The sequence below is a fragment of the Podarcis tiliguerta genome (assembly GCF_965153285.1).
Source record: "Podarcis tiliguerta genome assembly, chromosome: 6".
Lineage (NCBI taxonomy): Eukaryota > Metazoa > Chordata > Lepidosauria > Squamata > Lacertidae > Podarcis > Podarcis tiliguerta.
This window is the reverse complement of record NC_139539.1, coordinates 48123139-48136658: the sequence shown is the minus strand read 5'-3', so window position 1 is coordinate 48136658 and position 13520 is coordinate 48123139. Positions and strand designations below refer to the sequence as shown.

At 45.9% G+C, this 13520-nt stretch overlaps 1 protein-coding gene across 4 annotated transcripts in view; it reads right to left on the bottom strand.

Annotated features, from left to right (window-relative positions):
* Positions 1–1651: 1651 nt before the first annotated feature.
* The window catches only part of TIE1 (tyrosine kinase with immunoglobulin like and EGF like domains 1), a 45801-nt gene continuing 33932 nt past the window's right edge, over positions 1652–13520 (bottom strand). For 2 of the 4 annotated variants that reach the window (XM_083445657.1, XM_083445656.1), the window contains 13 exons: positions 12649–12786; positions 11414–11704; positions 10588–10878; positions 10059–10252; positions 9690–9900; positions 8778–8888; positions 7240–7430; positions 6608–6721; positions 6386–6456; positions 5771–5811; positions 4899–4995; positions 4570–4669; positions 1652–4152 (listed from right to left, as the gene is read on the bottom strand). In XM_083445657.1, the coding sequence (XP_083301783.1) occupies positions 4081–4152; positions 4570–4669; positions 4899–4995; positions 5771–5811; positions 6386–6456; positions 6608–6721; positions 7240–7430; positions 8778–8888; positions 9690–9900; positions 10059–10252; positions 10588–10878; positions 11414–11704; positions 12649–12786 (1922 nt within the window). In that variant the 3' untranslated portion in view covers positions 1652–4080. The remainder of the gene's footprint in view (positions 4153–4569; positions 4670–4898; positions 4996–5770; positions 5812–6385; positions 6457–6607; positions 6722–7239; positions 7431–8777; positions 8889–9689; positions 9901–10058; positions 10253–10587; positions 10879–11413; positions 11705–12648; positions 12787–13520) is intronic. The other 2 variants (XM_083445659.1, XM_083445658.1) reach the window with 1 other exon arrangement.

Sequence of the window (13520 nt, the reverse complement as noted above, 5' to 3'; positions counted from 1 at the left end):
CCTGATGGGTAGGATATTATTATTATTTTTATTATTATTATTATTATTATTATTATTATTATTATGTGCATATATAATTTTTATATATGCAGCTGTTCTGTGCATGTTTTCATTGTATTATAATGACTTTGGGACAATCATAAATGAAATAACAACATTCAAAATCTGCACATGATGCAAGAGAAAAACACTCCACAATTTAAAAGTGATTCTTAAAACGATACCATGAAGGTCTTAACTATATTATTATGATTATATGTTATATGCAAACTAGGAATAGCAGAGAATTTGATTTAGTTCACATCTAAAGGAGAGCTTACCTATGCAAACCAGAACACAGCCATCCTTAGTGCAAACACATGTTATGAAGCCCTACCATCTTTTTTTTAGAACATAAAACTTTGGGGAATTTTTTAACAGAGAAAGAGGAAGATGCCCCAACCCTTCCCTCAGCGACCATTTCTCTACTTCAACTTCCCTCCCTGTGGCTTTTCTCCACAGAGTTCAAAACATGGATAAACACAAAACTGTGCCCTCAAGCAACCAAGCAAATGTTTGTAGCAGTGCCTCACTCTTGATACTGCTGGGAAATGCTGATGTAGTTTGTACGAAAACCTGGTTGGAACACTATTTATTTAGTGCTCCATAACAGTTTTTAACTACAGAAAAATGAATTTATTGCTGAAGAGAATCTTCCTTCCCTGCAACATTCTGCATGATTTTTGTTCGCTGCATGTGTGTGGAATAGCGAATCTGCTGTTTCAAGTTTCAGTTCTCATAAATTCTGTACATTCCCTTCCATATCCTATAACTGGTTGCCCATGAGCAGAAAGCACTATTTTGTAGATAGCATCAGTATACGAAATACTAATCCCATGGAGCTGAATGTGCCAAATATGGCTGTGAATTTGACAGTCCGAAGATGGCCTACTCAGGAAATCACCATCTTATTTATTTGTAAGCGGAAATATCTGTCACACACATGGTAGATAAACTAAGATGTCTCATAAAGAAATATACAAAGAGACTTGAATGAAATGGTGGCATGACCTCACAAGGGCCCTTGTGGTTTTACTCTCAGGAAATGGAAACACACCACCTGGAATGGTGACATTTTTTCCTGAAGGAGAAGGGATCAGGGATCCATAACTCGCTTGTTGCCTTGGCAACACTTACAGACGCAGAACCCTTTGGGCATATTTCTGTGAACTTGTGAATCCTGGCAAACTGGGTTAAATCCAAGTTAAGAATAGTTATAGTGGTACTTGATTACCTTCTCACGCCAATGAGTTATTTCTTGACTCAGTTGATTTTTTCACTCCCTTCCCTGTTCTTACCAAAACAGTTTGTCAGCAGTGTCTGGAGTGGAGCCAGCATTCCCTGCAGGGCAAAGGCCTACACTGAATTCTCTGGTAAAGAATATGCAAACAGTACTGACCGCTAGTATTTGAAGGGGGGGGGGAACTGTCTCCTACAGCAGAGTGGGAGAAGCAGCCCTTTATGGCTGTTAAAATGGCTGCCAAAGTTACTGAGAGGCACATACAAAAATAAACAGTTTATATTCATTTGTAAGAGGATGGAGGCTAGAGAGTAGCTCTTGATTTTTAACAGAAACACAAGGAAGGTTGCCATACCCCATTTCACAACTTCATCCTTTTTATGCATCCTTTATTATGTACAAATCTAACACAGAGGCAGCATAGAACTGCTAGAGGCCTATACAGTCATGTACTGCTAATTTTGCACCTGTCTGAAAGCATATGGTCCATGGGTTAGATCCACCACACAGCAAAACTGATTGCTCTCCTCGTTGACATTCCCATTTCCATGCAATGCTAGAATTGCTTCCAAGGGATTCTAGGAGAGTTTCAAAGCAACCCTTTGAAGTTCAGCTCCTTTTCCCCTACCAATTTCCTTTGTTTCATAAGACATTCATACATGGGCATTTCCAGACTATCACTATTTTGTGAGTGAGAGTTAACTGCATATCGGCAAAGTTAAGATTCAAGAATTAAAGTGGATTCGTCACTCTTGCACAAGAAACTCTCTTCAAAAAAATAAACGACAAAACCACATACCCCTGCACAAAAACACATTCGCTTTTTTCAGTAAGGAAAGTGGCATGAAAATGCACTAGAAAATGTGTAACAACAATTGCTTGACCTAATATCATATAATCTCCCTGCAAACAAATCAGAACGAATGCTCTATAAACAGCCAACATCATAAAACCTCCCTGAAAACTTTGTGTAAACAAATCAGGATGAAGGCTCAATAAAAAGATTTGGAGACCTTATTTAGTGGCATCCTATAACGACAAGAGACTTGCAGTTCTCAGCCAGCAACTGGTCTCACAACATGTGGATTACGCCAGATCATTGAGGGGACAGTTGTGTCTGCTTCCATGAACAATCCCTGTCCACACTGTTATGCCCGGTGGAAAAAACTCCTCATGATATTTGTTGAAAAGCAAATGTTTGGAGAAGCATCCAGGTGACATTATATGCATCGGAAGCTGCCTTATACTAAGGCTGTGTACACACTCCCATTCACTCTGCACCCGCTGAGCTCCCACTGCTTATTTGGGAAGTGGTATATACACAACATTAGCCACAATCCAGATCTATCCTGCTGTGTTTTTTTTAATACTGTGTTTTGATGAGTTTTCCCCCAAACCAGCTTTGATCTGAATTGAGAAAAAGAACCACCTAGCTGTGTTTAAGCCAATAATGTGCACACAACCCAGATTTGATTGTTTGTTCATCTAGATCAGTATTTTCTCTTTCAAATTACAGCAGGGGTCTCAGGAAGATGTATTTCCCATTGCCTGCTATCTGATCCTTCTAACTGAAATGCCTAGGTATTGAACCTAGAACTTTCTAGTATGCATGTGACTGCTCTGAGCTTTGGTCCCTCCTGTCGTAAAATGTGTCGCTTGAATGCTGTACACAAGGAGGGCCTTGGTAGATTAAACCAAGGGTATATCCAGTCCTGTGCAATGCTTCTTTTGCGCAAACACACTCTCTTAGTTTTAGAAGCAGGCTTAATTGGAATCAGCACACGCACGGGCCTGCTAGACAAGGAGCAGGAGGAAGTTGCCAAAACGGGAGAAAAAGAGGGGAATTGGAGGAGGACTCGCTCCTGGGACAGGTGTTCAAAGGTGTTACAATTCAGAACATTATGGAGGACTTGCTTAACAAGTTTGTGCAGTACTTGCACCTGTTCAAAAAAAAAAAGCAGCAGGCTGTGATAAAGAACCCAGGAAAAGTGGGCTATTTTGGAAAGGATATGAGATGAACTGCAAACGGCACAGGCCAATGCTTTTAGCAGCAGCAGCAGATGACATGAAAAGGGTCAGTGTGAAAGCATTTAAACTCCTTCCTAGTGGCTGGCTTTGAAAATTGCTACTATCTCCACATTCCTGCCTTGTTCTGCAGAAATAAAGCCTGGAGGAGGGAGTGTAAAGAAGTGTGTTTCCATGCAGGTAGCAGGTAATCTTTGGCTAGGATCTGCCCCCCGCCTTCCGGCGAGGCATGAGATAATGGTTGTGGTGTATGTATGCATGAATATAGATGATGCAGATTCTCTTGCTTTCGTAATGCTTTGCTTTTTTCTCCTCTCCTCTCCTCCCCATGACAAATTCCAAGACCAAGAGGCACTCTGTTTCAAGTCGAAGGCTGCTCCACATGCAAACCATGTCCTCCATTCATGCATGGGTCCCATACTGTCCATCTTGGAGGCAGGCTGGAATCGGCACATGGCGTTAGTGATATATAGGGCTACTGAGCATAGATGCTCCCCTAGCACAATTTATAGCTGTGTGTCACTTCTCTGAACTCCATATATTTCCTTTAAGTTTGGCAGAGTCTTGGATTGTGCTGTGTGCTGTCCATGCCCTTCTGGTCAGGGAAGAAGACGGCATGAGGGATGGGTTCATGAAGGATCCTCTGGACCAGCCAAGTTCAGCTATGTTCTGTGTTCTATGTAAAAAGATGGTGGCATGACCATGAGACATATGTACAGGAGGCTTCTATTGCCCTGTTTGGGTCCACAGATTGGTGGGGTCAGTGCTCAAGTCTCTCATGCTTCCTCAGCCGTCACATCGATCCCTGCATAAGTAAAATTCTCAAACAAAGCCATGTTCACGTAGGCCTGTCAAAGGAGAAACAGAGTCAAGTTGGGGGGCTACTCCCTTTTACCCCTTCTTTTGTGAGTACATTTTCCTCCAGGTTCTGACTAGAAAAGACAATACAATAACTCATATTTTAACCTTACACTGCAACCATGCTCAGAGCAAGCCCCAGCCCAACATCTTGGGACAATTGCCTGATATAGGGCCCAGTTCTAAGGACCACCTGCATCCTGCCTTGATGAAAGAAGCTGAGACCCCACAACAACAGGATATTCTTAGTTGAAGGGTATGGTAAGGGTGCTGGGCCCCCCAATGGTGACACTGGGTTCTGTCATCTGACTGTAAACTCTGCTCACCCACATCTTTACAGCACACAGGCTGAAAGCTCAGGAGGTTTTTATTCAGAGCACAGCAAGAATATCCCTAGATAGTGATACCTTCCGAGCTTCCAGCATGCGGATGAGCTGCACCGATATCTGAGCAAAGGGTGGACGTTCATATGGCCGGTCCCGCCAGCACTGCCGCATTAGCTCATAGCTGCAGGAGAAGGTGAAGAATCAGAATGAAGCTAAATACACAAGGGAAGGGGAACTGCCAAGTTCACTGGACGCTTGGTCTACTGGGCATCTCTATCTCCAGCTCCTCCATCAGCATGCGACAGTGAGGAGATGTAGATACTGAGGCCTAGCATGCCAGTGACCACTGGCAGGAGATAACTGAGTAAATAGGATGTGTGTGTTGGGCAGGGGGAAGGGTTTCCACTTACACTTCGTCATCACAGTTGAGAGGCTTCTCCATGCGGTACCCTTGGGGCAGCTTTTCATAGAGTTCAGCACATGTCATGCCACAGTATGGCGTCCCTCCTAGGAAATCAGATGAGGCACCATATTCACCAGCATCTTGGGGCCACTAGTGGCCGGTGGGGCTCTATGGGTGGGGCTAATTTGCTCTCCCAACTTCCTAACACTGCACGTTGCTGCTCCCATTGATGTGGGAGGGGTGCGGTGCTGGGAGTGCTGAATTAGCTTGGCTGCTGTGCTGAGCATCCCACTGCCTTGCCCCTCCCCTGCCCCACTTGGTAACTGCCAGCGACACACAGTGTTGCAAAACCAGACAAGCAATGTAGCTCCACCTGTGCAACATCACTAGCCACCCCTGCTTGGTGCAATGCACACTTAACACAGCCTTCTGGGTGCTACTGGGACAAAGTTCTCCTAAACCACCCATCTCTGTATGTCCTGTCCTCACCCATACATAATGCAAAGTGCAGCTAGACTGGAAGATGTACAGTAGCAACTATATGGTGAGGTGAATAGATTATGTAGGTTGGTAAGAGTTTTTCTCCCATGATGTTGTTATAGTTAGCCAGCCCATTTGGGGAAAGATCTGCTAAGACTAGGCATGCTCGCATTTTGTGTTTCTCCCCAAAGTGAAGGTTTTTATCCTGGCTGTCCTGTTAGGAAGATTGGTTCAAGGTTGTTTCCATGTTCCTCAACCAAAGTAAGGGTAAGGCACTCTGATGTCACTCACAGAGAGGAGGTTGGAGAAATGAAATGAAGAAGTTGTATTGAAGAGTGTGGGGCCAAAATGGGATGCATAGAATAAAGGACAGTGAGGGCAACAGAGACAGAAACTTACCCAGGCTAACTATTTCCCATAAGAGAACTCCAAACGACCACCTGCAAGAGAAAGACAAGTTAGGATGTAGGCTGAGGTCGTCCAGGTTTTCCACTCTCCTTTAGCAAACGTGCTGCTTTTCTAAGATCATTTTTGTTCTGGCCTGCTACTAATACAGAGAGAAAAAAGAAAATACTGAAGCCAGTAGTTTCCCTTTGTTAATTGTAAGTTATTGTACATTTCCTTCAATATCTCAAAAAACACCAATAGGCTTTTTTTGTAGTATAGCATTCAAATGTATTGCAACTTAGTGGATTGATTAAAGAAGTAAAAGACAGAGGATCATTCATACATTCTCCTCCTCATGACATTCCTCTTCATTGCATTTTCTACTTCTACTTGGAACAAAGGGGCCAAGTAAAGGCCCATCTAGCCCAGCACTCTGTTCTCACAATGGCTGATCAAATGCCCATGGGAAGACCACAGGCGGAACCAGAGCACAACATAATATTTATCCTCCATAGATTTGTCTAATCCTCTCAAAGCCTTCCAGGTTGGCGGCCATCACTACTTTGGTGAGAAGAACTGAAGAAAGTACCACCTGCCACCCTGCCCACCCACCCATAAATCACTCACACATCACTCTTGGTTGTGTACACACTGTAATTCAGGGACTCAATAGCCATCCAGCGAACTGGCAAACGGCCCTGTGAAAACAAGCATCACTGGGGTTACAGAAGCCCACTTTGAGTAGACCGGCGAACAAAGAGAAGAGATGGAGCTGGGCTCCACTCAGAGCAGAAGAGAAGCCTGAGGAATGAGGAAGGGGTCCACATGATCGTCTCTATCCAGACTTACCATAGTCTTCTTTACATAGACTTCCTCCCCCCGGGACAAACCAAAGTCGGCAATCTTGGAAGTCAGGTTTTCCCCTACCAGGATGTTTCTGGCAGCCAGGTCTCTGTGGATGAACTAGGGGAGGGCAGGAAACAGCAGTGAGTGACATAGGCAGTGGTAGAGAATTCAGGCATTCATCCTAGTCCACAGCTGCACACAACAGCATCTCATGAGCTACCTTGTGAAACCAAAGCCGTTGGCATCTCAAAATCTTGCCTTACATTTCACCTCCTGTATTGCTTCAGCATTCTCTGGTCCTAACTCAGAGCTGTACTGACATGAAGTTATCCCAGTTCTATCCATGTCAGTACAGCTCTTAGTTAGGACCAGAGAATGCTGAAGCAATACAGGATATAATTGGCATATGATTCCAATACACGTCTACTATTGCAAGCTTGAAGTCAGACACTCAGATGATGGACCTGCCATTCTGTGTACGTGAAACACATTACAAATGGAAAGCACAAACACCCCCAAAAAAGAGAAATGGTTCAAGAGCCCAACTAGTGGAGCCAGCTCAGCCCAGCGGTTCCATCGACCAACCTGAGCCCAACTAGTGGGAAAAGATGGCTAGGTGGTGAGGACACACAGACCTGTTTTTCACTCAGATACTGCATGCCTTTGGCCACATCAGATGCAAACTGCAAGAGCTGTTGGGATGTGAGGGTCGAGGCTGTCCCGTGCTCCCTGGCAAAGGCAGGATCTGTCTCCAGGACTCGGCTCTTGCGCAGAAAATCTAGCAAGTTTCCGTAAGGTGCATATTCAATGGCAATGTACAAGTAACCTGGAAAATTAGGGAAGAGGCTGTCATGCCCAGACAAAGATGTCAGGAAACTTGCTCCGTTAGAAGCAGCAGGGTTGAGAAAGAAAAGACCATAAAAATTATCAGAGATGAACCTGCAATAAGGCACAAGATCCTCCTCTGTATGAAGTAATATGGAGAGTGTATGTAGAAATATGCATGGTCATGAAAGATAGACGACCAGATAGCGTCACTGCAACCACTAGGTGGTGCCAGTGCTTTGACAGGGTTCATCCATACTGCTCCTGAAAACCCCCTTTCCAAATCTGTTTTGTGCACTGTGGCCCTCTGGTGGTTCTACGTGGGTTGTTTGCTGCTCTCACATTCTATTGTACCAGGGCCACATGCTCTGCCTATTTGTATTTCAGATCTGAAGTCTTCTTGCTCATTTTAAAACCCTGCCCATGGACCCTTCAAAAGCAGCCCATAAAACCCTCTGACACTCCCTTCTATCACTATTTCCAGCAGAAATAAGGAAAACCCATGTGCTCTGCTTCCTTCCCCTCACCTCCATGCGCTTAAAGGGTATTGTTAGATTGCTACTATGCTCTAACTAAACTTATTTTCCAAGCCTGGTTAACAATGTGTTTCAGTGATCACCATCATTATCTCACCCTGCTATCAGCTCTATCAGTCATGCAAGTTGTTTGCTCTTAGTACATTGCTGCTGTAAAGAAGGCAGAAGCTCCTGGTAGGGAAGATATCGTGATCTTGAAGGTGATTTTCCCAGGGTGAGGTTAATGCCTGGCATTCTGGGTGCGTTGACCCCTGTGATTTCCCCAAATGTGAGAAACTCGACTGCATAATTTCCTCCTCTAAAGGAGGAGGAAGATAACAACACTTCTGGGTTTGGTGTTTATGCTGCTTTGCAGTTACAGAAGCAGGCATCAGCGGATCTACCATTCTTTGCTTTCTGGTGGTAAATCTTTTGCCAGATTGTGGCACCTGCTCACAGATGGCGCAATATGTTTTAAGGGTATGTATCTGACTGTCACTCCCTCACAACAGCAAGCAAACACTAAACTTGGCACTCAAGAATAAGCAGCTCAAGTGTTGGCTCTGATTTCAGTTGCTGCCCCACACTAACCACAGGGAGAGATTAAGGGAAAATGAAATAAGGAAATATTTTGCAAGTTGAAGGAGTGGGAAGAGAGGATGGGGCTTTGGGCTTTGCGTGCTAGAGTGTGTGTTGTTTGGAAGCAGGGCGGGGCTCACAACGAGCCCTCCTCAGTGAATAAAGGAAAAGGTGGTGCAGACGAGCCCAAAGATGGAGGAGCAGGGGAAGAAGTAGTTAGCACTGGAGGGTGCCCTATTGGCAAGGTGTCTCACCCTTGTTCTCGCAGGCTCCCAGCAAGTTGATGATATTGGGATGGTGGCCCAGCTTGCAAAGAACTTCCAGCTCTCCAGCAAAGTCCCGGTGGTCATTCTCAGAGGCAAATTCTGTGGTGGCAAGAACATTTGTTGTACATGGGGCCAAGCCCAGCTTTTTGGTGTGCTACATGCATGTTACAAATATATCTGTTTCCTGAATGTGACTGGAAATGCACATTCCTGCATGCACACATCACAGTTTTACAAGCATACATAAGGCCCTTGTTCACATGTAATGCTAAGCCAAACTATCAGTCAGTGTGAACAAACAAATACTGTGTAGGCTCCCAGAGAGGAGATAATGGACACTTTGCTCCTGCCTGGCTATTCTGCTGATGTGTTGTGTGACACTGTGGTTTGGCTTAGCGTGTTATCTGGATCTGGGCTTGTAGTTTAGCTGCACCCGGGCAAATCACAAGCTCCAAACCACAGGGCAGGCCTTGGTTATAGCTTGTGGCCTGGAATCCTGTGAATTGTAGTTTTAGAGCTGAAAATTGCTAAGTATCTCTGTTTCCCTGCACACTATGGTGCTAGCTACCTGGGATTGGGAATTCCTATGCAACCATTTTAAGTATGTGGAGGAGATATTCTCTATGATTATGTGCCATGAGGAAGCCCATTGTCCTGCCTTCTGAACAGGGATATGCGAGGAGTGGCTGCTGTCTTCATTCTCTGAATACTTTGGTGCTTGAGAACCAAAAAAAAGTAGATGCATATGTGTCTGATGGTCAATGCAGTCCCCAGCACCAAGAAGGAGGCAAGTATCAGAACAGGTTTGCCAATCATTTACACCCTAAGCAGGGCTAGCGAGGGACAGGTAATGGTCTTCCTGTGTCAAGAATGGGAGTCTGACTTCGTATGGCATCTCACCTTTCAGCATCTTGATGGCTGCATTCATTCTCAGGCCATCTTTCTTGATCATGGCCCGGATGACTTGCCCAAAGTTCCCTTCCCCTATCATGTCCTCAAACTTGATGTCTTCCCACTCCAGGATAGGGTAGCTGAGGGGCTCAGGCTGGGGTTTGGGCCGGCGAGTCAGGGTCAGCGTGCCTGAGTTGAACTGCAAAATGGTCTCTTCCCCCTGTGAGAGGATGAGTTAAGCGGGGAGGTTGGCAGCAGCACTGCAAACCAAGTGGGTCAACAGTCTGCTGTCACAAGCCTGGTGGAGCATAATAATTATGAGGGTGGGGAGCCAAGATCAGTGGGAAGAGGCGGGTGGGGCAGGGCAATATCACTCACAGAGCCTGACTGGTAGGTGAATGTACGGCGCCGGTGAAAGAAGTTCTTCTTGATGAGGAAAAGGGCCAGCAGGGCAAAGAGTATGGTCACACAGGTGACGGAGACAGAGCCCACAATGGCCAACAGCAACTGCTGGTCCAGGTTGGATGGAGGTAAGTTCTGGCTCCCCAAGGTGGGCACTTGGCTCAGGGCTCCTGCGGGAAAGAGGGAAGCAGTGCGTTTTGTAACAGGGCCTGGCTCTGTGATGAAGGAGGAGAAGGCAACTGCACAACATGATAGAGATGCAGAACCACTGCCATGAGTGGACTCTATGACTGTTCTGCCTCCCAGGGTAGATCAGCGCTCCAGGCCAAGGTGGCGGCTGCTGCGGTTTGCCAGGAGCCAGTTGCATCCTGCACCTGCATCCTGGCTGGCCTGCATTTTGACTGTAGGAATCACAGAGGCATCTTCACGCACATTACTTGCCTCCTGTCCCACTCAGACCCCACCCCCTGGGACAGCCAACCAAACTTGCCCCTGGTCCACTCACCATCACCCACGATCTCAACTCTCACAGGCTTGCTCCACTCGCCTGGTACAAAAGAGCTGGCTCGCACCCGGAACTGGTAGAACGCGCTGGTGTTCAGCCCTGCAATGATCTTTGTGGTATCCCAGCCGTTGTCCGTGTCCATCCACTGTGGCTCACTGGTACCCCCCAGCTGTTGCACCTCCACAATGTACTTGTTGATGCCACCATTGGGGTACTCAGGGGGCAGCCAGGTGAGCTTGACAGTGCTGTCAGCAAGGGGCTCCGCTGAGAGAGACCGTGGGGATGAGGGACCTGGGAGGCAAGTGGTACAGCTGTTGGCTCTGCAATTGCGACCTGTTCCACAACTGCTAGGAATGCAGTCTGTGGCTTGGCGGACAGTGCAGTTGTGGACCTATTAGGCATAGGCATGAGAGGACATTGGTCAGCAGCTACTACGATGCCAAGAAATAATGAGCAAACTGTAGGTTTGTCCCTGAGGCACCCCTCAGTTTTCTAGGGCAACACATGTGCTAATGCTTCCTGAGGAGTTTACACAGGTTCAAAGCCTCTTGGAAGAAAATAGAAATCCCTGCAAAATAGGAGGCACCTTAGAGCCCCGCAACACATAACACCATGCCATGGGAAGTTAATTAGATTTTAGACCTGTCTACCAAGAAGGCAAGAGCATCAAGCCGGTTGGGACATCTCTGACATAGTACTTGTTCTGTAAGGGATCACCTGGGAGTGAAACCTTGCAGAGGCCACCCACCCCAGAGTCATTGATCCCCAGCCCTGCTCTCTTCTGAGAGTGGCAGATTTCTCCCAGATGGTACATCCCGTTGCCCACCTTTGCTGTCAATCTTGACCTTGTAGAGGTCAGATGGAGGTCCGAGGCTGGTGCAGTGATAGACCAGCACCACCAGACTGTACTCCTTGTTGAATTTAAGGTTTTGAATGTAGGCAGACTGCACAGTCATGGAAGTGATGTTTTCCTGATGGACGAGCTCCTTGGCTGCATCATAGAGCTGGACGAGGAACCCAGAGCCCACAGTGTCACCACCGGGCAGGTTCCAGTTCACATGTAACGTGTTGCTCCCTTCAACAAATGAGCGTTCAATCACAGGCTTGGCTGTTGGCTCTGTGTGGAATAGAGAAACAAGAAGCCATCAGCCTGATTCTCTTGCCAACAGCACCGAAGGAAAAAGAAATCCTGAGACAATTTCTCTTCAGCCTGGGCTGTACGATCAACACAAGGTGGAATTAGTGTCACATGCTTAAGGAGACACAATCTTTACCTAGAGGCTTTGCAATCAACAGTAGACAGACAGGATAGGAATGAATTGAAATGAACACTGTGTGAATAGGTGTGAGGGAGAATATCTAGGAGGATAGTATATTAAAGTAAGAGGAAGCAGAGAGGTGTGTTAGAGAATGGAATGCTACAAAAGTGTAGCTGATCAGTTTTTTTTGGGGGGGAACACACATTTTTTTCTGCTGGGTCCAGGTTAGGGCGGAGATAGGATGTACTGTACATTTTAGAATAGGGAATAGTTTAGGCAGTACGATCCTATGCATCCCACTGTGGAAATAAGTTTATACACAAGTTAACATGCTCTTGCTAAGAAGATGAGCCTTATACCCATTCATTTTGTTATAGCTAAACTTTGTTGTTTTGCTAACCTGGTTTATCCACATGTTAAGGGTCTTAACACACACTCACCCACCTCAAAGTAAACTTTCCACAGTAATATACTGTGACAGAAGGAAGTTGGATCCCTGAGGTGGGAAGAGGTTGGGCTACTCATCTATAGGGCACTGGAATTTTGTTCTCCAACCAGAGGAGGTAGTGGCAGAAACAGGGCACTTAGAATACCAGAGTAGGTATTTGTGAGATTAACTACTGGTTAATCTCTACTGACTGGAAGGATAGCTGAAGAAGACCCATACGGGAACCAAGATATTAGAAACTGTAGGCATCCTTAGCACTACTCATATGCCTACTACAGAATCTACTTCTTTTGATTTGGGCATTCTTCATCTCCCCACTTCCCAGATTTGGCTCACTGAACTTCAGATACTCACCTTGGCACTCTGTTACCATGACAGCGTGAGGGCCTGGGTCACCTTCCCCTCCATCTCCAGGGCGTGTTAGCTGAACCTTAACAAGGTAGGCCGTGACAGGTCGCAGGTTCATTAGGGTGATGTTCTGAGCATGGTCAACTGTTGATCAAATATGGGTCTGTTACTGTAGAGTCTCATGCTGAAGGTTATGCTCCATATTTTTGTTTACTGCAGAGAGCCCACTGCGCAGGGCCTTTTGACTGGGATCTGCAGCTCTGTGACCTTTCCTTTCAGACTAACGTCCCCTCCATTTTCTATCATCTGCTGAACAGATAAGGGACAGGGACTGCCTCATATCCATAGAATACGTTTAAGGCACATTCAGAATACATTACCTTCTTGGTGGTGGAGCCTGCCCTCTGGAACGCCCTCCTATCAGATGTCAAAGAGATAAACAACTATACAACTTTCCGTAGACATCTGAAGGCAGCCCTATATTGGGAAGTTTTTAATGTCTGGTTCATTGCTGTGTTTTGTTATATTCTGCTGTATGCCACTTAGAATGACTGGGGCAACCCAGTTATATGTGTGGGGTACAATTAATTAATCAAAATTCCCCCCAAGAATCCTGGAAACTACAGTTTATTAAGGCAGATGAGAATTGTAGCTGGGGTGGTGGTGGTCTGCAATTCCCAGGATCAAGAGTTGTGCCTAACTTTAGAGCCTGATCTCCTGTTCCTGTTGTAGCATATGCCTGAGAGAATCCTTGTTTCTTCATGATTGGCTGAGCTGAAAATATTTTGCTTCCCTGTTGAGCAGAATCCCCTGGGCCAAGAAGCATTGCTAGCATTACTTAAATGACTCAAATGTGCATAAATGCACCATGTCCCTAG